General features: G+C 52.4%; 1 protein-coding gene and 1 long non-coding RNA gene across 5 annotated transcripts in view; one reads left to right on the plus strand and one right to left on the minus strand.

Moving 5' to 3' along the window:
* The window catches only part of DLGAP4 (DLG associated protein 4), a 140,872-nt gene that overhangs the window by 65,213 nt on the left and 49,870 nt on the right, over window positions 1-25,789 (plus strand). For 2 of the 4 annotated variants that reach the window (XM_069548484.1, XM_069548483.1), the window contains exon 6: window positions 719-959. In XM_069548484.1, coding sequence (XP_069404585.1) covers window positions 719-959 — 241 coding nt within the window. Of the gene's footprint in view, window positions 1-718; window positions 960-10,759; window positions 11,855-21,705; window positions 22,288-25,789 lie in introns of those variants that run through there. The other 2 variants (XM_069548485.1, XM_069548486.1) reach the window with 2 other exon arrangements.
* On the minus strand, window positions 18,889-22,664 carry LOC138417715 (uncharacterized). The gene is made up of 2 exons (XR_011248258.1): window positions 22,352-22,664; window positions 18,889-21,485 (listed from the first exon to the last, which is right to left on the minus strand). It is a non-coding gene; the product is annotated as an uncharacterized lncRNA (long non-coding RNA).

Genomic DNA, 25,789 nt, shown 5'->3' on the forward strand with positions numbered 1-25,789 from the left:
GGCAAATCACACACATACCACCATTCTCCATACCGTGGCAGACATCACTAATTGATCCTCACTGCCACGACCCTCATTCCAGTTTTATTTTCTCTCACCAGACTATTGCCTCGCTTCGTCTCTGGCCTCTGCCTCCATTCCACACCCTCCATCCAACATCCATTCTGTATCCCAGGGCTAGATTAATCTTCCTTAAACACACATTTGGAATACTGATTCTGCTACTTCCTCACCGGGTGCACCTGGCAAGTAGCTTCCCCTCAGTTGCCTTCAGTTTCTTCGCTTATAAAAATGAAGGAATTGGACCGTAAGATGGTAAATGTCTAGCACACCTAGTGCCACCTCCCCATTCCAACCATCAGGGCAAACATTACTAATTGAGTATAGCCTTCTTTCTGGTTGACTTCAGATGTGACCTCAAAATCTATTAATCAGTCTGAACGCACAAGATATAACCTAGTTAACAACCTAGAAAGTACACTGAACAGTTTCTCCTCCATCTGAGAGATCAGAAAATTGAGGCCCAGAGAGATGAGAGGGGCTGTCTATTTCTTAAGGGCTCCCTCTGCCCATCCCATGCCCTGAGTGAGATGGGAGCAGGAAGGTGGGCTGAGTTGCAGCACCAGACTCCAGCTCTGCCACTGAGCCGACCACCAAGCACCCCCATCCCTCCAGAATGGGCGGAGATGGCCCCTGATGCCTGCTTTTGCCCGGACAGGTCCGGGAGGCAGATCTGAGCGACCAGTATGAGGCGGCCTGCGAGTCAGCCTGCAGTGAAGCGGAGTCGACTGCGGCTGAGACTCTAGACTTGCCACTGCCTAGCTACTTCCGCTCCCGCAGCCACAGCTACTTGCGCGCCATCCAGGCGGGCTGCTCGCAGGAGGAAGACAGTGTTTCCCTGCAGTCCCTTTCCCCACCGCCCAGCACCGGCAGCCTCAGCAATAGTCGCACGCTTCCGAGTGAGTACCGAGGTGGGGCCGGGACTTGTTCATTTGTTTTGCCAGGGGGCCCCTGGGACTGTGCCTGGTGGACTGCAGATGGATAGGAATCCATAGTGGGCAAGCCAGGAGTGGAGGGGTGGTTAGGCAAAGCAGGAGCCCTTGGGGCTGAACTTCCCACCAGCTGGTAAACTGGAGCTCAAACAGGGCGTGGAGGAAGGGGTCACAGAGAGAGATGTCAACACTGGGAGTGGAGTGAAGGAGTCTAGCTTGTGAGATACTTGGTGGCCCCTGGGTCTCTAAAACCCTGATTCAGAGCAGCCTCCTGCTGGCAGGCAGAGCTCACTGAAGCCCTACTTACCGGTTTGGATTAGTTCATGTAGGCAAACCTGTAGGAAGAGTGGGACCCTGCAGGGAAAAGAATGGGATTTGCATTGAGCCATCTCAAAGGGGTGAGTTTGCAGGTGTCTCTCATATTCACAATCAGGGACAACCTGTCCTTCCTGATACCTGTTCTGAGTTCTCTGACAATAACCCAGGGATGATCAGAGGAAAGGGGGACCCTCTCTCCCAGAGCAAGCCATGATATCAAGACCAAGGAAAATCATAGTACAGTTTCTAGCTTAGTAGACAGAACTTTGATCTCACTCTAGCCAGCAACTTTTCCTCTCCAAGCTTCAGTTTCCCTGTCTATAAATTGAAGCATAAACCAGACCCCAGAGAGCTCTCCAGCAGATGAAGTAAGTCTGTGCTTAGGGAGGCTTAGGTGGGTGAGGCCTTGCATGTGGTAGGAGCTGACAAGTGTAGTTGTTATTACTGGTTCTCAGTCTTGACTCGGAGCCTCCTGACAATCAAAGGCATTTGGGGTTGGGTTATTGTAGGAGAAGACACTTGTTTCAAGTGCTCAGTTGGTGTCTGATGTGAACAAATGAGCCTGAATCTCAAGGAATTCTATACACAAGAAACCAGCTTATTGACTAGAATGAACTTGGCTGGGGACAGAGCAAGAAACCACTGTGTTTCACTATTGCCTTTCAAGTCATGGGTGATATCTGGGCAGGTTCCTGAGCTTTCTCTATCCCTTTTAGACCTTAAGGAACAGTCTTGTTTTCAGATATTGAGAGTCCGGCCTCATTTCAAAACACCAGGCTCATCCACTTCAGACCTCATGCAGCTGGCAGCTAGGGCTTGACTGGCTGGAAAGCCCACAGTGTGGAGCTGGGCGTGGTGGTCCGTGTCTCCTGGGCTCCTTGTTCACAGTGGCCATTGCTGGTTCTTCCAGTGGGAGGGGAAGGTCGCTAGTGCAGGGCTTGTCTAGCATCAGGACTTTTCTATGGGACAGACGCCACTTGCAGCTCTTTCTCTTAGAAAGAGGGCCTGAGGACCCTCATGATGCCTTCTCTCCTGGCTTGGGAGCCCCCCTCCAGGCCACTGCTGCTTATTCCCCTCAGCTTCTCCAGCCAGTGGTCCCTCTCCTCCCCACTCAGCCTCTTTTTGCCAGGGGACCTGCCCCTGCCAGGCAGGCTTCTTGGACAGACTCCTCTGAAGACAACTCCAGCCCTACTGTCTCCCTCAGCTCGACTTAACCTATATGACAATGGGGCCTGTGCCTTGAAGAACTCTGAAAGTGCAGGGTGGTCTGCTCCACCCTTCTTTCTAGCTAACCCTACCAGCCTCTCCATTTTAGGAGTCTCAAGCAGGCACTGGGGTCTACATTGTTTGGCCTCCAAATCCAGGGAATCTCTCTGCCCGAATCTCCCAGGCACTCCATTCCAGTCCTCTAAGAGCCTTGGGTGGAAGGGTCAGATTTTCCACATCACCAGGCCCAAAGGAAAGTTCTCTCCCTTTTTTTTCGGTGGGGGTGGATGTGGGGGCATGCTGTGTGGCTTGCAGGATCTTAATTCTCTGACCAGGGATCAAACCCATGCCCCCTGCGGTGGAAGCACAGAGTCGTACCCACTGGACCACCAGGGAAGTCCTGTAAGGGAAGTTCTCTAAGCAGAAGGTGAGCGTGGGGAATCAAACAGCACCTCCAACGATTTTGTTCAAATAAACCTTCATTCACCAATCTCCCCCTACCTCATTCACTCATGAATGGGCTGAGGTTGGGTGATGGGCTACATGACTCAGAGCTGTTTGGAACCCTGTATTGGTCAACTATTGATATAACATTGCTGCATAACAACCACCCACAAATGAGGTGTAAAAAAAAGTACCATTTATTTCTTTTACCCACCTTTGTGGTCAGCTGGAATGTGCTCCACATGTTTCTCACCCTCTTCCTGGGACCAAAGTGTCCTCCTGAGATCAGTGGCTTTGGCAGGGCATGTTCTTCTTGTGGTGATGGCAGAAGCGCAGGACAGCAAGCCTAGCTACACAGGCACATTTCAAGGTCCCTGCTTGCATAGTATCTACAAAAATCCTATTGGTTGAAGGGGGTCATATGACTAAGCTCAACAACAAGGGATGAAGAAATACCCTCCCACCTCTGTGTAAGAAACTGATTTATATGGTAAAGTGTGAGGATTGAGGAAGGGGTGACGAGTCCGGGTCAGTAATTCAATCTATTGTGGTCCACTTTCTTGGCCACCTTTATTCCGGTCCCTCTTACAGAAAATACCCTTATCCCAAAGATCCTGAAAAGTCTCATTCAACCATAACATCAGGATGTCATGGTACACCTGAAATTAACACTGAAAGTCAACTATCCTTCAGAAAGGAAGAAAAAAGATCTCATGATCTGTGTCAAATTTGGATTTGGCTCCTCTTGATTGAGGAACCTAAAACCTAAAAAAGAAAAAAAGGTATCTACCTGCCACCTCCCAAACACCCCCCCGCCCCCCCCCCCCCCCACACACACACAGCATGCATTGGTGAAACAGGGACAGGATGACTTGCAGGTCACATTCTTGTTCAGAAGGAGGGGGAAGGGGCTCAGAGACTTACTTATCCATGGCCATTGTGAAGTCCCTCTTGGCAAATACTGGGCACATACTCTGAGAGAGGGAATATCTCTTGATGAGGCCCAAGGTCTTGCTCCCTGGGGTTGATTCCCTAAGCCATGTTTTTCTATAGCTCTCTGGAAGCCCTTCCTTTTCCATTAGCCTTTTTTGGCCATGTCTAAAGGAAACACTGGAGAATATAGGTCTTTGGGTAGTTGACGAACTGTTGTTGCCAGCTTCCTGCCTGAAGGAAGTTAGGGACCCAGGTGTCTTTTTACACCTTGAATGGTCTCAGTCTCCTTAGCCTAAGCGATCATTGTTTTGGCCACACACCTCCCTCAAACACTTTATGGGTTTTCTGTGTATTGTATTCCACTTAACTTCCATGTTGCAAAAACTATACCATTAATTTTTAAGTTATGACAGTCTCTCTCTACTCAATTATGACTACTTTGGGTACATCAGGCTTCTATGGGGCCATGCTCTAAAACTTTCTGGAAGCCCTTTTGAGCAGCTGAGAACATCTACTAAATGGTACCTTATTATTTTCAAGTATTAATAAAAGATTTTGTAACTGTGCTCTTGATTGGATCTGGCCCACATGTTATATCTTAACTGGCCATGACCTTGGTTTGATCGTTGTCCCCAGGCTGCATATTAATTTGAGACTGATTTACTGGCTGGAGAAGCGTTGACTGATTTATTTTCCAACTCAGCCAAGTTCTGGGCTCTCTGTATTCCCTCTAAAAACTCAACACTCCCTATATCTTTTATGAATTCCACTCTTTCTTGTAAGCCCTTATCAAATTCAGCCCAGAGGCACCAGCTCTTGCTTTCAACATTTACTTGGAAACCATCTTGCCCAAATCCATTGGTTCTCTTCAAATTCCTATAGATGGACAGTTTTACCATGCATTTTGTCTCTCCATAATGCAAGGTCACCTTTTTTCAAGCCTCTAGTAACAACTCACTGTGCACCACTTGGTCCCGGAGACAGTGCTACATATTTTTATTTTTATTGCTCATAGACCCCACTCTTGGTACCAATTTCTATCAACTATTATCACAATAATGCCGTGGAACAAGCAAGCGCATCTAATTTCAGCGGCACCCAATAATACGCATTTGTTCTCATTCATGAGCTTTCCAGTCACCTGGTTTTGCTCCCATGTCCTATATCTTTCTCCTCCTGGGACGAAAGTGCATTCCTAGAATTAGTGCCCAAGCCATGCCATGTGCTTCCCACAGAGGTGGCAGAAGTATAAGAGGGCTAAGCCCACCATACAAGCACATTTCAAGTCTCCTGTGAACATCTGGTTGGTTAAAGCAAGTCACGTGAGCCCAAAGTCAAGGTCCAGGGAAATACACTCGACCTTTTGTGGGAGAAACTGCAGTTATGTAGCAAAGGGCATGAACACAGGGAAGGGTTGAGGACTGAGGCCAAAAATTCAATCACAGCCCGTTCAGCACCTCCCATATGAATGATCCAGCATTTCTGGCTTTAAATGTAGGGATGGCAGGGAGGAGGGGGGAGGGCTTCAATTATTCTCAATTTGGGGACTTAAGCCCAAACTAAGATACTCAGGAATGTATGGGAGGACTTCCCTGGTGGCCCAGTGGCTCCCTATGCAGAGGGCCTGGGTTCAATCCCTGGTCAGGGAACTAGATCCCACCTGCCAAAACTAAAGATCTGGTGTTCTGCAACTAATATCCGGCACAGCCAAATTAATTAATTTAATTAATGTATTTTTAAATTAAGAAAGTATTGGTAGCAACATCTGATACCTACCCAGACATGTGTGCACATATATACCTATTTGTGGACATATATAAGATTCTATACCCTTAGACTTCTCTCCATGAAAACATATAAAAGCATCTGCACATTGGTGTTCTCGCATGTACGCACACACATCCACCTAATCTCTACCTGCAGTTGCACAGATGCTCTCATATGTGTGTGTGTGTGTTCTTCAAGGCTCATGCCACCTCCACACCAGTGAGGAAATTGTGCCCCTACCAGATTGGAGCCACCAGAAACATCTCCCCCCTCCCCGCCACTCTGTTTCCCCACTCAGCCCTCTATCCAAAGTCTCCATAGTGACCACTACATTCTTGCTTCTCTCCACTCCAACCTCTGACTCCCTCATGCTCAGCAGGTAAACTCACCTGTCTTGCAGGGAAAACCAGTCACCAGATTTTCAGACCTCTGCCCAGAGCTGCAGTTGGTCCCTTAGATACCTTAGTGCTGGGTTAAGAAAGACACTTAACTGTCATCTGTTGCAAAATTATCATGTCACACAATTTTTGTTAGGCTTAGATCCTGCACTGCCATCTGCCACAAACATGTCATAATAAATGTATATTCAATTATGTCTATGTTATGAACAGCACCCTCTCCTATATGTGGCATCCTTAATCTGTGTACAACCTGTACCACCGTACATGGCAGTCTTGCCCGCCATCACCTCCCTCGTTACAGACACACCCTAATATGCACAGGCACACCCTCCCGCAGCCGCTGTCTCCCTGCAGGGGTCTCCTGCTCAGAAGGCTGCCCCCTGTCCTCAGCATATGTCTCCAAGAAGTGAGCCCACCGAGGGCTCTTCTGAGCCCCCAACTTGCCAAGGGGCATGAAAGCTCTTTGTCACTGTCACATGGGCACATATGCTCTCAGGCCATCAGCCGCGAGTGGGAGACGTGGGGTCAATTATTGAGACAGAGCCTGGCAGGGGCGGGCCCCTCCCCAGTGGCCATGGGCAAGGCATGGAGCTGCCCACCCACCCACCTACCCGCTGGGAACTGGCCAGCTTCCCAGCTGCCAGCGCTGCCTCCACAGACACCCCCTCTTTCCCTCCCCCTTTCTGACCCAGATTCCACATTCCGGAAATAGCTCTGGCAGGTGACTGGCAGGCGGGGGTCAGCCCCTACTGGGATGGTGGGGGAAGCAGCAGATACACGTTTAGGTACCTACACATGCCCCTCCCCAGCCACAGGACCTGCCGGGAAGGCCCCTGGGTACCCTTCAGTCTGCCCCATCCTCCGTCCTCTTTCTGCACTTCTGAGAAAGAAAAGAACAGAGAACAGAGAACGCCCTCCCTCCCACTCTTCCCATCTCTGACTCTGCCCACCTCCTTTCCTCTCCTTCCCCCCACCCTCCCTCCATCCCTTTCTCCCAGCTTCCCCTCCCCGCCATCATCTTAGCCTTCTGTCTGTCTCCCTCAGCCCTATTTCTCCCCACCACCCGCTCTCCCGTTTTTCCTCTCCATTTCTGGCCTTTCTCCCTCCCCAGCCTGTCTCTCTCCCACTCCCTCTGAATCACAAGAGAGGCTGTGACATCACTCAGGAGCCGTGATAGTGGTGGGCTGCGGGGTGATACCTGCCACCCGCCCCTGCCCTGCACCAGCTGCATTCTCTGCAGGGGAACATGGGTACACGTGTGTACATGCACAGATGTCCACACACCTGGGGTCACTCTCTGGTGGTGCTTGAGGCTCTAGGGTGAGCTGGGATAGGTTGCTGGCCTGGGAAACATACTGGATCCTTTTGGATCCAGTTTCTGCTCTGCTAAGTCACTCTGGGTGGGTCCTGGCCCCTTCCTGTGCCCCAGATTCTCCATCTATGTTGTGAAGCTTGGATTTGGAGACCCCCAAACACCTCCTATCTGAGTCACAGAATGCTCTGTCCTCTTTTCTTTGTTCCCTCTCCCCTCCCCCGGAACTCCCCCAGTTTCTTCTCTGATTCATTCTCTTCTGCACAGACACAGGAAGGGAGGCTGACAAAATTCCAGTAAGCAGCCAGCCTTCCAGGCGCCCTCATCCCCCAAGCCCTCTCCCAAACCTGACCCTCCACAGTCTCTGATTATCACGCTATAGGCTCCTGTCGGGTTGGACACTCCAGTCTCCAGAGTGTCAGGGCAGAGAGGAATCTCAAAGACCATCATGTCCAGAGATGCAAATAGGCTTCAACTCACGTGTCATTCCTGATCCCTGGAGCTCAGGACTGAGAGTGAGTTAAGCAGAGAAGTGTGGCACCATTGATTAGTGATGTCTGCTTTGGCCAGGAGAGTTGTACTTTTCTGACATTCCTGATTTAGCCCAGTTAATCATGTGCACACACACACACGCATGTGAGCACACATACATATTGACAGATATTTTACAAAGAAACTGTAGCCTAGAAGAGGTGAGTGTCAAGTCAGGGTAACCCAGTTAGTAGGTCAAGGAGCTCTTTCCCCCGCTGGGTCAGCCTGACTTGAGTTCCCCACTATTCTGTGGGTGTTGAGGGGTGTGCATCCAAGGTTCTGGTAAAGAGCTGCAGTGTGGTCACAGGAGTTTCAGGAAGAATCATCTGGCAACATGGGCAGGATGGATTGGAGGCTGTGCAGTGGCCCAGGCAAGGCCCAGGGAGCTTAGGCAGGGAACGTACAGTCAGAGAATAATGCGAGTGTCCAGGAGACTTTCCTAGAGTGAGTGATGAGGAGCCAGAATTCCTGCCTCTTGAATGAGGGCCCTCTCCACAGAAGGCACTGGGCAGAATGGGGCCTTCCTCCCTGGGCCCCACCCCAGCCTTGGACCAGGAAGTCCCTGGTTAACTGAGCCAGTCTCCTAAGTCCCATTTTTAGGCAGACCCGTAGAACCTTCTCAGGGAAACAGTGATTGGGCTGCTGGTGGGCAGGCTGGGAATCCCAGGTTTCTGACTGAGACAAAAATATCCCCTACTCCCTCAAGGGTAGAGAGGTCAGGCCAAAGGAGGAGAGACTAAGGTGCTTACATTGAATCGTGGAGGCCCTACAGTGGTGGTGAAGGACAGGAGCCTTGCCATGGGGCATCCCTTTCATTGACTAGATGTTCACTGATCACCTACCATGAGCCAAGTGGTGGTGCAGGACCAGAGACACCTCAGTGAGCAAAATGGAAACCCTAGCCTTCATAGAGAGTATGCTCTTGTTGGGTGCAGATGGGTGGGTTGGAGGACAGACAAAGCAGTCAGCATAAATAATGCAAATAAATATATGGGGTTTTAAAAATGTTTCTTTATTTGGCGTGTCAGGTTGCAGTCTTCATTGTGGCATGATCTTTTTGTGGTTGTGGCGTGGGGCACATCGTGGGCTTAGTTGCCCTGGTATGTAGGATCTTGGCTCCCCAACCAGGGATTGAACCCACATCCCCTGCATTGGAAGGCAGATTCTTAACCCCTGGACTACCAGGGATGTTCCTTAATTATATGGCTTATTGGAAAGCAGTGTAGGGCAAGGAGTACTGGGAGTGCCAGCAGGGGGAGGGGAGGGATATTGCAGCATAAATAGGGTACCAGGGTAGACCTCATTGAGAAACATGTTTGAGCAAACTCTTGAAGGAAGTGAGGGAAGAAGTGGTGGTGGGGTACTCCAGGCTGGGAGAAGAGTGATACAAATGCCCAGAGGCAGGAGGGCTCAGTAGCTGATGGAGGCCAAACAGGGCTGTGGGTGTGGTTGGGACACAGCAAGGCAGTCAGGCTGTGCTTTGAGGCTTCCTGAATTTTCCTACGTAATCAATCTAAAGACTAAGTGAATGATATAGGTGTAGCCGTGACTGTGAGAAGGGCAGAGCAATCTAGTATTTCCAAAGTGCCTAGTGCAGTGCCTGGCATCAATATTAAAAGGAAATGGTTGCTCCAGTATTTTTGTTGTTGCTGTTTATTCACTCAGTCATGTCTGACTCTTTTGTGCCCCTGTGGCAGTAGCCCGCCAGGTTACTCTGTCCATGGGATTTTCCAGACAAGAATCCTGGAGCAGGTTGCCATTTCTTTCTCCAGGGGATCTCCCCAACCCAGGGATCCAACCTGCATCTCCTGCATTGCAGGCAGATTCTTTAGCACCAAGCCACCAGGGCAGCCCGCTGTTATTATAACTTTATGCAAAAATCACAACAGTGGTATTGGAAACTGTATCATCTTCAGTAAACTTTTCTCCATTTTACATTTGCAAAACAGAGGTGCAGAGAAGGGCAGGGGCTTGTCTAGGTCACTTAGCAAGGCAGGTTGGGGAGCAGAAACTGGATATGCAGATGGTAGACTTACTGTAGGTACAGCCTGGAGGGATGAGGCCCGGAGCAAGGGCCAGGACTGTGAGTAAGGGGACTCACAGGGGCGAGGCGGGGACTCCATGAGGTGAGGAAGCTCCATGAATTGTGAAGGGAGTGACTTAGGAATTTACACAGCTCCTATTGCACTTGGCCCTCCAAGGTATCATGGATGTAATGGTTTTATTTTACTGAAGAGGAAACTAAGGTTCAGGAAGTTGAATGAGCATCTTGTCCAAGGTCACACAGCCCTCCAGAGGCTGAGCAGGGATTAGAACCCAACCTGCAAGACCCCAGATGAGCACAGCAAAACCAGGAGGGAGCGGTGGGGACACTAGAAACCCTTAGGACGTAGAGTCCATAGTATTGGGAGGCTAATTTGACCACACACAGGTGAGACGATGTGTTTGTGCGGAGCCTCTGTTTCCCCTGGGGAAAATCCAGGTGTAGCCACAATAAACTGGTACAGACTCCGCGGGCCCCTCGTTCGTCAGGGAGCATGCGTCTCGTTCCAGCTGGAACCGGTTTGTGGGGGCGGCTGGAGGGGCGGAGTCCCGGGTGCTCAGGCACGCGCGTGCTGACGTGGGCGCGCGCTCCCTCGCAGGGTCGGGCGGCCTGGGCGTGGGCTGGACTGAGCGTCTCGCGCGCTTGCGCACCCGCTCCGCCGGGCGCGCGCGACGGGCCACGTGCCGAGGGGGCCGCGCGCGGCCCCGCCCGCCCCGGGAGTCCCGAGCGACGCGCGCGCGCGTCTGACGCGGGGGGCGGGGCGGGGCGGGGCCGGCGCGGGGCTTTAACCCAGAGGCCCCGCCCCTCGGGCGTACAAAACCGGAGCCTCGGGCCGGGCCGCGTGAGGGAGGAGGGTGAGTGCCCGCCGCTGGCCGCAGCTGCCGCCAGCCCGTCCGTCACTTCGTCGGTCTGTCCGGTCCACGTCGTCGCCGCCGCCGCCGCCTCAGCCCGGACGCCTGGGGCCCGCCCAGCGCCGCTCAGAGCAGCCGCGGCCCCGCGAGGAGACGGGCGCCGCCCCCGCCCGGCCCTGCCCCCGCCCTCCTCCCAGTCTGTCCGTCCGTCCGTCCTCCCGCCCGCTCGCGCTTCCGTCCTTCTGTCCAGCCACCGACCCTGGGGCCCATCTCCCCGCTCCGCCCGCTTTGTCTCTCCCTGGCTCGCTGTCTCTTTGTCTCTGCCCTCGCGCTGCCTCCCAGCCCCTCCCTCGCTCCCCGATCTCGGGTCCCCCTCCAAGCGCTCGTCTCATCCCTCAGAGTCTCCCTCTCGGAGCGCCCCTGTTCTTCGGGACTCCCTCTCTGAGCGCCCTCTCATCTTCTGGGGAGGGGGCTTTCTTTCAGAACACCTTCCACACTACCCGCACATCCCTTGGGGATCCTCCCTTCCATCTGTCCCCCACACCCCGGAGGTCTTGCCCCTTCTTAGCCCTCCTTTCTGCAGGCTTTTGCCTCTTTTGGTGTCCCCCCTATACGCTGGGACCTCTGTGATCCCTTGGGGTCTCTCCTTGGGACCCCCGAAGCTCCCCAGCTCCCTGACTTCCGTACCCTTTCCCTGCCTTTCCTTGGTTTGTCCCCCAGTCGTTGTTCTCTGTCGGGCCTCCGCGCCCCCCAGCCCCCTGGGTCGGGGTCTCCTGCTTTGCTCTCCCTGCCTCTCCCTGTCCTCACATCTGTCTTGCTGGTGTCACCGCTCGATGTCTCTTGCGCTGCAGACCCCTTTTTGAGGCTTCTCCTCTGCCGGGGGCTCTTGCCCCGCACTCCCCCACCCCCCACCGCGCTTTCTCCGCCCCGTCTCCCTGTCTCCCCTTTCTCCGCTCCTGTGTCTCTCCCTCTCCCCTTTTCTGTCTTTGCCGGTCTCTGGGTCTCTGACCCCCATCCGGCCCTCATGGCTTTGTGTCTGGAGCTCTTGAAGCAATGTGAGTGGTGGGGTGTCCGGGTCGGGCCGGAGTCCCCCGCAGGCTGGCCGCGGCCGAGGCTCCATGGGGTTGGCGCTGGGGCGAGGGCTGGCGCTGGGGACTCCCCACCAAGAGGGCAAAGGGGTAGGGGCCAGGCTGTCTGGCAGAGGTGGGAGTGGGGGCCCTTCCTGCTCTGAGGCTTCTGCTTTAGTTGCTTGTGTGTGTGTGTGTGTGGACCGTGCCACGGGCTGGGCATCCCTGCCTGCTTGGCCCTGCATGGCCTGGCATTTTGTGATTGCTTGTGGGCAGGCCTGGGCTATTTTGGAGCCAGCAGGATGTGATATCACTTGGGCGTTTATTTAGACCTGACTGGGGGTGGGGGCTGCGTTCTTGCCAACTTGAGTAATCAAATTTTACAGGGGGGTGCGGCCTCCTAGGCAGCTGGGCTGTGAGGTTTGGGGCCAGAACTTGTAAGCCACCAGATGGGCAGGTGAACCAGGGTTTATGCTGCCTTGGTCTTGCTGAGACTGTTGGTCAGGGTGAGGGGAGAAAGTTGTTGTTCTTCACGTGACCACCTTTGAGGTTTGGGTGTAGTGATCTAAGACCTCTGGGGCCATGGGTCTGCCAGCCTCAAACCTTGTGACCTTGAATGAGACCCTCAACCTTTCCCAGTCTCAGTTTCTCCATCTGTACAAAGGGAATAGTTGTGTCAATCTCACAGGGTTGTCATGAAGATCAAATGAAATATCTGTAAAGACACTTTGGGAACTGCCAGCCTAGCTCTAACCTGAGCTCCACAGAGGGGAAGCAGCTAGTTCATGGGCACACAGGCTAGTTCATGGCAGAGTTGGGATGGGGATCTGGGCCTGGGACGCCCCGGTCCAGAGTTCTTTACCCCAAACTCCATTGCCACCTATTATTCAGAAATACACCTGTCCTGTCAATAGGACAGGGAACCAGCTGTCCCCTTTTATGCCTCGATTCTCAGTTGTTCTTTTTCAGTTTGTAAAGGTAGGTGGGTGTGCCCAGCGGGATGTCTGTGCTGGGAGGCAGTCGGATTTTCCATGTTCCATCCCATTGTTATTTAAGGGTGGTCCTGCTTGCCCAGTGGCGCTTGGGAATAAAGTCAGTCAGTCTGTGGTTGTGAGCCCCACCTGCTTTGCCAGCTTCCCATAGAGCAGGGGAACAAAGGCCCCGGCTGAGAGATGCTCCGCAGACAGCTGGGGTCCGCTGTCAGGGAGCCTCAGATGTCCCAGAACTTTGGAGCAGGATATCAGATCAGCTGTGATAGCTCCCTCGTCTCATAGACAAGGTCCAGAAAGCACAGAGGATTCAGCGAGGACTCCTGCATCCTCCTCTGTAGCACTGCCAGACTTGTCACAGTCAGGCGGTGTCACCTGCTTACTGGTGTATAATGACAGCTTCCAACATCCATTGACCTCTTATTGTGGGCCCCGAGCTTGACATGTTACACAGATTTCGTGCAGTGGGGAGGAGAAAGGGCTTGGTTTCTGGTCTAGAAGTGGGAGGATCAGGGTGTGGTCCCCACACCGCACTGTGTCAGCGAGGCTGCTTTTCCCTGGGCTTCAGCTTCCGTATCTGCAACATGGGAATAATCTTCCTTGTCCTCAGATGGATTCTGAAATCATGGAATCCCTAAAGAAATTCCAGGCGGCAGACTGCCAAGGTTCTATTCTCGGATCTGATGCTAAGCTGCTGTGTGACTTCAGACAAGTGTCTTCCTCTATCTGTATTTTTCCTTCAAAAAAATGAGGAAGTTGGATGTTGTGGTCTTGGAGGTGCTTTCAGCTCTGACATTTGAGGATTTTTTTTTAAACACCTGTGGTCTTTTTTTTTTAAATTATGAATGACATTTGAGGATACTGAGGTAACTGAAAGGCCACCTATTTGTACCTACATCTCTTCTTACCTGTAAAAGTGTGTATGATCACAGAATAACAGAATGTGTTGAGTGCTGCCAGGTATGTGTTGATGATATACTGTGGGGTTTCATCAGAGAGAGACCTTGTCCAGGTAAAGAGATCAGAGACACTTCCAGAAGGAGGCAGTGCTTGAGCCGGGCCCCTGTACCTGACACGTTCTGCCTCTTATAGGAACTGTTCCAAACGAAAGAAAGAGTGTGGGGTTTTGAGTCAAAAATGCCTGGTTTTAATTGTTCTCCACTCACTGAGGGTGTAATCTTGGTCTAGTTACTTTCTTTCAACTTTGGCTTCTTCATCTGGACTCAAGATAATCATATTAAAAAAAAAAAAATTAAAAAAAAAAAAAAGATAATCATATTTACACTGCAGGGTCATGGTGAGGATTAAGTGAGATTCTATATTTGAAAATACCTAGTACACAGCAGGTGACTTCTCAGGTAGCCCGGTGGTAAAGAACCCACCTGCCAGTGCAGGAGATATGGGTTCAATTCCTGGATCAGGAAGATCCCCTGGAGAAGGAAAGGGAACCCACTCGTCTTATTGCCTGGACAATCCCATGGACAGAGGAGCCTGGTGGGCTGCAGGCTATGGGGTCGCAATGAGTCGTTCATGATTTAGCAATTGTGCACGTGTGCAGTGCACACTAGGCAGTTAATAAATGGGAGCCTTCACCTCCAAGTAATATCTGGATCCCTTTCTTCTTAGTGGGAACAAGACAGAGGCCCAGACTCTCCCACTGCCCCTCTGTGGCTGGGGTTCAGGTGACAAGGAAAGCACCTTCTGGCTGTTCTGATGTATAATAGCAGTAATCCTCTAATCTCTCCCTCACTGTGTGAGACCTTGTATAATCTGCCAGGCTCTTTCCTTACCCACTGTTCCCCACAACAGTCCTGGGAGGAAGTCAGAAGCCAGTGGAGTTCTCCCTGTTTCAAAGGTGAATGAAGCACAGGGGGCCCGGGGAGGGCCTTGCGCCCAGGCCTCGACTTTTCTTCCGCTGCAACCACAGTGTTGCTCCATATTTACTGCTGCCTGGTAGCCTACCCCTTGGGCCACCTTCTCTCCATCTGGCATCTGTTCTGCCAGGAGGGTTTGCTTGACATTTCTCCAGCCTCTCAGCTCATCTCAGATTTAAAGAGACTAGCTTGAGTTTGGGTGGGGACTGAGTCACCACCTTCCTCCACTTTCTCACCCTGAGCCACAGCCAGACATGCCCAGAGGGCCACCACCGTAGACCTGCTGGTCATAGACCCTGCACACGACAGGCGTTCCTCCCAGAAGCTCAGGTGGCTCTCTCTGGGCTCTCCGGGGAGGGCAGGCTGCAGGGAGGCTCCATATGTATTTCTTCACGCCTAGGGGGTCGGGAAGCACAAGCCACACTGAGTTGTTGCCTGGCCTCTCCTGCTTCAAGCCCTTATGTGTGCTCTATCCTTCCCCGTGGTGCCTCGCTTCCCTTGGAGGCCACATAGTCAAGTGCCTCCTCTTCAAGAAGTCTGTGATTGCTGCCTCTGGAGTCAGATGTGAATTTAGTCTGCACTCGATGAAAGTGTGACCTTGGAGATCACCTCTCTCTGCCTCCGTTTCCTCATAAAATTTAGGCTCCACATCTTGACACAGGTCAGGCTTCTGAGCCCTATCCCCAAAGGGTCTCAGTTGACCGGTCTCCTTTGGGAGGTCTGGGTGCAGGAATGAGCTTTTTAAACCAGCCCCCTGGAGGAGGCTGATGCTGAGGGCTTGTGGATCGCGCTCAGGGAAAAGCTGAACTGAGTGATTCCTGGCCTGGGGTCACAGTTTGGCTTGTCCCTGCTGTGTGACCTTGGACTGATCGACTTTCTGCACTTCAGTTTTCTTCTGGGTCAGAAAGGGATGGAAATGCATTCCTCCCAGGTTGCTCTGAGAATGTAAACTGGTATCAGAAAGGTCCTGCAAGACATGGGAGCATGTCTGCCACACTGGGTGTTGGGGACTGCGCTGGGCGGTTTCTGGCATTATCCCACTGCATTATTGCAACAATCCTGTGATACGGGTCCCAATATGATCCCGAATTGACAGGTGGGGAGACTGGTCCCTCATCGTGCTCTTTGTTTCAGGCAGGATTGGTTGTTTCCAGAAAGAGGTTACCAACTTCCCCTGCTCAGTCCCAGCAGTAGACGCTGTCAGCCCTGGCCAGGGTAGGGGCTATGAAATTGAACAGCTGGGCAGGAGTGCAGTGCAGTCAGCAACAGGAATTGAATGAGGTTGTCCAGGTGTGCGCTGTGCGTGCCTCTCAGGTTCTCAGGTTTCCCAGTCCTGTGGGAGGGGAGCCACAGCTGCCTTCCGTCCCTCAGCCTGTGTTGGAATCAGCTGGTTTATCACCCGCCCACTCCTGGGAACCAAGGAAGACAAAAATCTATATTCTGGAGTTAAAAGATTATTGTTGCTTGTTTCACTGTAAGAAGCAGGCCAAGGAGGGGAAGGGACAGGACGTGCCTAGCACTCCAGAAGACCATGTCAGGGCCAGGCAAGAGCTACTGCCCTGCCTCCCCGCCCAGGTCTCCCACATTTCTCTGTCCCTGGCCTGGTTCGCCTGGGGAGAGCTGGTGCATGGAGGCTCCATTTGGCCAGTATAGAGGACAAGAGCCAGAAAAGTGGTCCCAAGTGGTTGAAGCTGGACCCAGCTCAGCTGAATTGGGCTTGGAAAACACTCTCTGACCAGCGGTCTGTCCTCCCAGCCCTGGGCCAGACTCCGAGAGGATGGGAAAGACCAGACAGACAGGGCCTCTGCCCCTGGGAACTCAGGCTCTGACAAGGGAGACAAGGCCTACAATTATGAGAGACTGTGTGATAGTCTGTAATTAAGCATCTGCTGAAGAAAGGCTTTGTCTGCGGAGGAAGAAGTGAGTGTGAGCCAGAGGAAACAAGAGCCCTTGAGAGGGGGACTGGATTCAGAGACCAGCGTTGGGGCTGGCATTCCTGGGGATGGTTTCTCCAAAGGTAGAGGTGCGGGGGCTGGACACGGCGAGCACATATTTTGGAAACAGTGAGTAGACGAGTTTAGCTGCCGCTCTGGGAGGGCCCAGAAGGTTGTAGGCCGCATTGAACTTGAGCCGAAAAGCAGAGACTTTAGAGAGCCATGGAAGGTTTTAGAGCCAGAGCAGCACAACTGGAGGATTTTTTTCAAGATGAGTCAGGCTGGGTGAGTGGGACTGAATGAAAGTGGTGATGGGAGGAGCTTTGCAGGCATCCTGGAGAAGGAGAGGGCGGGGTGCAGGGGGAGCCCGTGGGAGGGGAAACGGCCAGTTGGTGTGCAGAGGATGTGTGTTCCCTGAGGAGAGCCCAACTAGGGGCCTGATGGGCCAGCGAGAAAGATGCTGGGTCTTGCTATTTGGAGCAGGGAATAACAGTCTGAGTGCATTGCTCGTCCACCTGCTTTGTGCCAGGCTCCGTGCCAGGGCCTCCATGGGTGCTCTCGTGAAATCCTCTCAATAAGCCCGAGGCAGGCAGACTTACCATCCCCCTTTTACAGATAAGAAACGTGTGGCTCAGACCCAAGGCTGACTGCAAACATTGGCTCTCCCAGTTCAGCTCAGCTTCTTAGAAAGGAACCTCCTACTATTAGGGTCCTGGGAATCTGAACCTTCTTGACCCTTGAATTGAGACCCTTGAATTAATACATCCCTTGGGCTTTCCAGGCAGCACTAGTGGTAAAGAACCCACCTGCCAGTGTAGGAGATGTGAGAGACCTAGGTTCAATCCCTAGGTGGGGACGATCCCCTGGAGGAGGTTACCGCAGTTCATTCCAGTATTCTTGGTGGAGAATCCCATGGCCAGAGGAGCCTGATGGGCTATAGTCCATGGGGTCGCAAACAGTCGGACACGACTGAAGTGACTTAGCACACATGCACGCGCAAGTGTATCCCCTAAAGCCCACACGCCCCCTGGTTTCTAGAGACTGGAAGACCCGGGCTGAGAACCAGCTCAGAATTCCTTAAGGTGGAAACATCAGAGAACTGAAGGGCCTTCACATCAGCCGTTTTACTCACCAGGCTGTGAGCAGCCTCCAGAGCTGGGCCTCCTGTGGCTGGTCCAACTGTGGGCACGTCCATGACTGGGCACACTGGAATTCTCCTCCGGCCTCCTCCCCCACCCCCAAGAGAGAGTGTTCCCTGGCCCAGCCACAAAGGCAGGAAGGGACTTGTCCAAGGTCCTCTCAGCTCAGGAGAGCCGGGTGATGAAACCCAGTTCTCCTCTCCCAGGCTGCAGCCAGGGATGCCCCCTGGGCAGAGGGAAGGTGAGGGGGAGTGGCTTCCAGGGGAGGCAGCAGTGGTTGGTCACAGTGCGTGGCTTGAAAACCAGTGGCCAGTTCTTCTCTGTGTGCCCCCTTGAGCAGAGCCATGGCCGGGGGTCTTGTCACAGCTTCCACACTCTGCTCCCCACTCCTCCCTTGCCTGCAGTAAACACCGCTGGGATCCTGATGCCAGTTCTAGTGATAAGTCACTTCAGTCATGTCCGACTCTTGCAACTCCGTGGGCTGCAGCCCACCAGGCTCCTCTGCCCATGGGATTCTTCAGACAAGAACACTGGAGTGGGTTGCCACTTCCTCCTCCAGGGGATCTTCCCAACCCAGAGGTCGAACCAGCGGCTCCTACATTACAAGCTAATTCTTTCCCACTGAGCCACCAGGGAATACACTGGCATCTACTCTCTGAGCCTAGGGGTTTACAGGGTACAATTGTAACTGCTCCCACAATTTTCATACCAGAAAGCAGGGCGAGAGTTTCGATGAGGGATTTTTGTGCTCCTTTGGAACAGACTGAGCCTGAGAAATTATGTAGACGTTGGCGGAGTGAACTAGAGTGCCCTGTGCTGTCCCTTTCGATTGTAGTAATTCATTTGATCAATGCTTTACCACTTGCCAGGTGCTTTGTTGTAAATGTGATCATTCTCAGGTATATTCATTCTTTTTATTTTGTTCTCAGCACATTAGTTTTGGATCCTTAATGTTTGTGTAGCCCGTTTTTGATTTGCAGAGAACTTACCCACCTTATCTCAGATTCTTACCCAGCCCTAGGAGGTCACTACTGTTCTTGTCATCCTCATTTTCCAGAAAGTGACTTGACCAGGGTCACTCTGGGATTTATTGACTGAGCTGTTGTTCAGTCATTCAACAAATATTTATTAAGTGCCTGCTGTGTGCCAGTTGATGAGCTGGCCCTGGGAATACAGTGACCGGGAGAGCCATTTTAGAGACTTAGCTTCTGACCTCCCAGAGTCCACCGAACCTCCAGGGTCTAGCAAGGATCCACTCCAGTGCTCCTTCCCCCCACCCTGGGCTCTTTCCACTGCAGAGCCCTGGAATTTTGGGCATGAGGCTTACACCTAAATTGTTGTAGCCTGTGAGCCTTCAACCTGGAGCATCACGATAAAGCAAGCCAAGACAGCAAGTCTCTGCAAACTGAACTTCAAGAGTGACTAAGGAGGTCTTCGGTAATGGCTTAATTATTAACAAGAAGGCGAGGGAGGGCATCTCTACAGAAGGCCATCTGCTTCTCCCCAGGGGGATGGAAGTTACCCAGGGGTGACTGTACCTAAGATCCTGGCCTGAATTTTCTGCTGCCTCCAAATATTTGATTACAGTCTGCACAGATGTGGAGCCCTGTGGCCATGTGCTAAGCTGGGGACCCTCCTTGCATCCTTTAATATTAAATGAGACAAAGGCATATCATAGGATATCAGTCTGGAAGGAACTCTCCCAGCCTCCTCACTTTCCCACGAGTGGGAACCACGTCTCAGAGGGGAAGGGTCTTGCCAGTATCCTATATGGAGAGAGATTCTTTTCTCCCTTTCTGTCTTAACAGCCCGACTTAATTTCCCCAGTCCTTCTGGAGGAACTCCCCGCTTCCAACTGTACCTGTTGAGCATTCAAAGCCCTCTTCAAGTCTTTCATATGCCTTAAGGCCGAGTTTTTTTCCCCTGAGTCTTCCCTGCTACTTTCTCTCCTGCCCAGACCCTGTGGTGTCCAGGCTGCCTCCATCTGCTTTCGGAAGCTGACCACCTATTCTGCAAGGTGACCAGCAGCCCTTGTTCAGTTCAGTCACTCAGTCATGTCCGACTCTTTGTGACCCCATGAATTGCAGCACGCCAGGCCTCCCTGTCCATCACCAACTCCGGCCGTCTCATCCAGCAGTCCTTGAGGAAGCTTCAAAATCCAGGTGTCTGGGCCTTGCCCCCAGGGAATGCAATGCCTGTCACCTAGAAGAAAGCTTCCTTGGGTACATTTTGCTGGAGTTCTTTTTTATGTGCAAAAGTTATGCTTCTCTTGAGAAAGCAATCCATGTAGGCGGATAAACATTTCAAACTTGTAGGGAAAAAAATGTCTCGTGATAGTTGTCTGTCTCCCACCTAGGCTCCTAGATAATCACTGTCAAACAGCCTTGGTGTTTTCCTCCAGAAATATTCTGCATACGCGGGCAGCTGTGTCCGTCAGTCCATCTGGTTTTACTACCTAAGGAAATGGCAACCCACTCCAGTGTTCTTGCCTGGAGAATCCCAGGGATGGCGGAGCCTGGTGGGCTGCTGTCTGTGGGGTCGCACAGAATTGGACACGACTGAAGCGACTTAGCAGCAGCAGCAGCAGCCCCTGCTGTTCTGTTGCTTGTCGGCTTCACGCGAGACTGTCTCTGTTGTAGGTTGTTCCTGCACGTGGCCGTGTAGTCCGTTGGTGAATGGGCCACCCATTGTTTATCTGGTCCTCTACTCAGGGACTTTTTTGTTGTTCCCAGCCTTGCTGTTACAAACACTGTTCCCCACTTGGCTGTATGTATGTGGGCAGGCATCACTGTGGGAGCCGCTCCTGCAAGTGGAATTGCGGTTTCCAAGAATCTGTGCACCTAAACTTCTGTTACCTTCTTCTGCATCCTGAAAATCTGTGTGTTTTGTAAAGCACCGTGGTTAGGTATTGACTATGCTGATCCAGCCCAGAGAGGGGGAGGCCGACCAGTGTCACTCAGCAGTTCTAAGCCAGTGAGATGTCTCTAGAGTAAGGTGCAGATGGGAGGGAGGGGGGGCAGGAATGAAGGGAAGAGATGGGCTGGGGGACACATCAGAAGTGGAGCCAGGATGGTGGGGAGGGATGCTGTTACAGGTACCTGGGGATCTGTTTGTGACTTGGTCTGCAGGGAGAGATGACTGCCCCTACACACACACACACACACACACACACACACCACCCCCCCCTTCCCCTGCTTCTCTGGTGTGTGCTACACCTGCTTGGCAGCAGCTAGGCCAGTGAGCTCATTGGTCCAGCAAATATTTACTTAGCTCCTGAATCCAGTTCTGGCTTAGCCACTCTGTCTCTGTGCCTTTCCAAGCCTCAGTTTTCCTCATCTGAGAGATAGGGAGACTTCTCCTTGCCTTCCTCATGTCACCAGGCTCCATCTCACCAGTGGGGAGATGTGGTAAACCAGCCATCTCCAAAAAACAGATGGCTGTGGTCTTAGCCATATTGTGGCTGGCACCCCGGGGTCAGCAGAGGGTGAAGTTTGGACCCATCCTGGGTGGGCTGCTGTCATTCTCGGCAGATGGCCTTGGCCCTCGAGTCAGGAGTTTCCAGGCAGCTGTTGGTGTCTCCTCCACAACTGTCTCCAGTCTGTACCAAGACTGGATCGGGCTCATCTCCGGGGTCTTCCTGACTTTGCTGTGTCCCAGGGGCTGCTCAGGATAAAAGAGTTGAGCTGACAGGTTGGAGAGAGACAAGACAGGAAGCTGAGGGAGGGTCTCCACATGGCAGCCAGAGCTTTGTGTCCTCCCACAAGCCCACAGGAAGACCCACAAGGATGTCCCAGAAGGTCATCCTCTGGTCATTTCTGCAGCTCCTTTTCAGTTCTCAGTGGTGGCAGGGATGAGGAAGGGGAAGTCCTGTCCTTTTTCTAGTTTAAAGGGACACTTGAAATCACTAGCCGAGTTCCTCCTCCTGTTTTATCAGTGGGGAGACTAAAGCTGAGGTTGAGGCCTTCCTCCCCAGTGAGAAGTCAGGTGTTCGGCCCTTAACTCTCACTATCTCTCCCACGTTGTCCCCGTCTTTAGTTTCACTTTGGGGTTAAAAACCAAAGTGAAAGAAAAAGATAAAGCAGGAAGCAGCTGCCCGAGACCCAGCCCAGGCCGCAGTGGGCCCTGGGGGGCCTCACAAGGCCTCGCTGGCAGGGGAGCAGGCCTCTTTCCGACCGGCTCCCACCCTGGTTCTGAGGGCCTGGCTGGGTGGGGGCTGGGCAGGGCCCTGCCAGGTGAGGCGCCAGGCTGAAGACAGGCGGTGGCCTCCTGGCCAGGCCCACGCTGTCTGGGAGACGGCCAGTTTGACGGGTTCCCCCCAGTAAAGTCAGCCTCTCCCGGGTGTGGCCCCAGATGGGGAGCAACTGCCTTTGAAACTCCCGTCCTTCCGGAGCAAGGCTGGGCTGGAGCTGGGCCCATGTTGGCCCAGGAAATCAACCCTGGCTTCCCGAATCCAACTTGCACAAAGCAGTTCCAGTCTCCTTGAAGGTAAGAGCTAGCACCCATCTCCACCAAGAAAGCTTTTAACCTTTCAGTTCCTGTGGGCACTTACCTCACCCCCTGGTGGTTTCAAGGACCCAGATGGCCTGAAAGCCTTTTGTCCTGATTATGCTTCCAGCCCTAGGGGCTTGGAGAGGACGGGTTGTGGGGAGCAGGAGCCGTGCTTCTCCAGGAGTTGGTAGGTGGCCTCCAGCAAGCCCCGGGATCTCAGGTTCCCCATTTGTTTCTTGGCAGAAGCTAGATCCTTCTAGCTCTGCTGTTCAGCCGAATCGATCTTGGTCCCCCGAGCTAGTGAGAAAGTTCTAACACGCTTTGGGTTCGCCCATGTGTTTCAGAGATGAACCGTTGCCTAACTACCTGGGGTCTCAAGTTCCTGTTTCTCTATGCTTTTTCTAAGGAACCTCTCAGCCTTGCCAAAGCAGATATGGTAACAACTTGGTTGCTTCAACAAATAGGACTTTTTTGTCCACCTCTCTTCCTCTCCTCTGCACAATCCCAAGGTCCCCAGGCACAGAGCTGTGTTGGTTCAAGTCTGCTCCGGGAGGGCACACAATGAGCACACAGTAGGTGATCTGGACGTTGTGGCAGAGCGACTGTGCTGACGATCCACACTGGACCGTGCTGCTACCCTGGGAGGCAGAACCCGGCGCTTACAAAGCCCAGCCGTGTCCTGAAGCCCACGTACCAGGGGCTGTGCAGCCCGGTAGCTAAGAGCATAGATGTGGAGTCATACTGCCGGGATCCAGATCCTAGACTGCTGCCTGGAGCTGTGAGGCTTTGGCAAGTCGCTTAATCTCTCTGGGCCTCAGTTTCTTCATCTGCAAAATAGAGGTGATAATACTGATATCACACGAGTCACAGTGTGAGAGTGAGTGTGTGTGTGTATATGTGTGTAAAGCACTCAGCTTGGTGCCCGGCACAGTGGAAGCACTTAAGAAATGGTAGCCCTGCTCATATTGATATCCAGAGAAGATGTGGAATATTTAAAGACCATCCCTGTCCCATGCCTGGGAAAGTTCAGATGCACCTGGTGTTTGGAGAGGAGTTGGTCATCTGATGGCTCTTTGTCGAGTGTGGGGCTCTGATGGGGAAGATGAAGCCAACTGAGGCAGGCTTTAGAGAGGACCTCAAAAGCAGGGGAAAACTCCAAGTGGATGGAGATTTTTAGGGGAGGGTGCCTTGGGTAGGAGAGGGAAGGCAGGGGCTGGTTATCCAGGGGTCTGGGGATCTGAGTCAGGCTAGAGAAGCCTGCCCAGAGCTGTCAGAGTCCACCAGGCACTCAGCCAGGGTTTATTTCGGTGCGGTCATCACTCCATTGGGCAGTTTGCTTCCCTGGGCTGTGATAAGGAGTCTGCTCTTAAGTGCTGTGAATACAGTACTAGGTCCAGGCTCTCCTGGAATGTTCTTGCCTTCCCAGGCTGCATGAGGTGCTGTTGGCCCAGCACAGGGAGTGGTAGCAGTCAGCAGGTGTCAGCCTGCAGGGTGGGAGGAACTGGGCTTGTCAGGCGGTACCTGTGAAGGCAGGGCAGCCAGCGCTACTGCTGCCACAGCAGTTTCCCCAAAGGGGGCACGCGCAGCAGTGTGTGGGAACAGTCCAGGGGAAGAGGACTTGGGTTCATCCCAACCAGCTCCTCCCCGCCCCCACCTCCACGCCCCTTTCCAAACAATTGGCCATTCATGCCACACGCTGAGCCAGGGGAAGAAGAGGGAACAAGACAAACTTGGTCTCTTTCCTCAGGCAGCTTGGAGACCCCATCCAAGCAAGTAAGGATACACAGGATACTGTATAATTGAGATCAGAGCCCTGAAGGAAACATAGTTGCCGAGAAGGACTTTCTCAGAGAGGATGGGGAAGGCACCTCAGGGAAAGTGGGGTGGAGAATGGGAAGGAGGCAGGCCAAGGCAGATTGGGAACTGCATAGGGGCAAGACCCTGAGGTGTAAGGCTTTTGGTGTGTGGAGGGAACTGGGACAAGTTCGTGTCTGAAAGGGTCTGCAAGGTCCGGGCCGGGCCTGGCTGGGCTTGGTGAGCTTGATTAAGTAACATCAGCGCTTCCAAATACTTACATCATCATCACTGTCATCATCAAGTTTTCATACTGATCATTAGTCATCTAGGGAAAACTTCTTCAGCGCTCCCTACTTACTGCTAACGCCCTTTCACATACTGCTTCAGCAGTGCACAGAGCCCTGTTGCTTCCCTCGCTGAGGGAGGCGGGTTGCAGTTAGCACTGCTGTTTTTAGAAATGATGGAACAGAGAGGTGAAGTGACTTAACTGGAGTCACACAGCTTAACCAGGATTTGAAATCCTGACTCACTGCTCTTTCTTTTCTGCCAACTGCTTTTGTTTAAGAAGGCCAAAGCAGAAGTTTCTACTTCTTTTTAGCCAGATTGCCATTCCAGAATGGCTCATGCTTAGTCGTACCTAACTCTTATTGATCCTTTGAACGGCACCCTGCCAGGCTCCTCTGTCTGTGGGATTTTTCAGGCAAAAATACTGGAGTGGGTTGTTGCCATTTCCTCCTCAGGGGATCTTCCTGACCCAGGGATCAAACCCACATCTCTTGCATCTCCTGCATTGCAGGCAGATTCTTGACCCACTGAGCTGTTGGGGAAGCCCAGTTTGAAAGTTCTGGTGTAGAATGATGGCATAGTGGTTGTGTTAGGGCACTGGGATTAAAGTGACTTTGTAACTTCTCTGTACTGTTATACAGGGTATTTATAGTTCTTTTTTTGTTTTATTTAAGTATTTATTTGTCTGTGTTGAGCCTTAGTTGCAGCACACAGACTCTCTAGTTGTGGTGCATGGACTCCGGAATGCGCAGGCTTCAGTAGTTGGGGCGCACGGGCTTAGTTGCTCTGTGGCATGTGGAATCTTGGTTCCCAGACCAGGGGTCCAACCTGTATCCCCTGCATTGCCAGGTGGGTTCTTAACCATTGGACCATTAGGGAAGTCCCAAGTTTTAATTTTTTTAACCTCCACATTTACCTTCCTTCTAACTCCTTTCCAAGGTTCTAATACTAACACATCCATCTCTACCCTTGTAGACCTCCAGTCTTTTTAATTTTCTATTTGCATTTTAAAATTTTGTTTATTGTTTATTTTTGTCTGTACTGGCTCTTCATTGCTCAGCTCGGGTGTTCTCTAGTTGGAGCAAGTGGGGGCTGCTTTTCGTCGCAGTGTGTGGGCTTCCCGTTGTGGTTCTGGAGCACACACTCTCGGTGTAAGGGCTTCGGTAGTTGTGGCATGTGGGCTCAGTAGCGGCAGCTCCCAGGCTCTAGAGCACAGGCTCAGTAGTTGTGGCGCACGGGCTTCGTTGCTTCACAGCAAGTGGGATCTTCCCAGACCAGGGATCAAACCTATGTCCCCTGCATTGGCAGATGGAGTCTTAATCCACTGCACCACCAGGGAAGCCCTGTTTGAATTCTGCTGTTCCCCACCCCGCTTTTTAAATTTCTGTTTCCTGAATCTCAGGAAATAGTCGTCTCA

The sequence above is a fragment of the Ovis canadensis genome, chromosome 13, assembly GCF_042477335.2.
Source record: "Ovis canadensis isolate MfBH-ARS-UI-01 breed Bighorn chromosome 13, ARS-UI_OviCan_v2, whole genome shotgun sequence".
Classification (NCBI taxonomy): domain Eukaryota; kingdom Metazoa; phylum Chordata; class Mammalia; order Artiodactyla; family Bovidae; genus Ovis; species Ovis canadensis.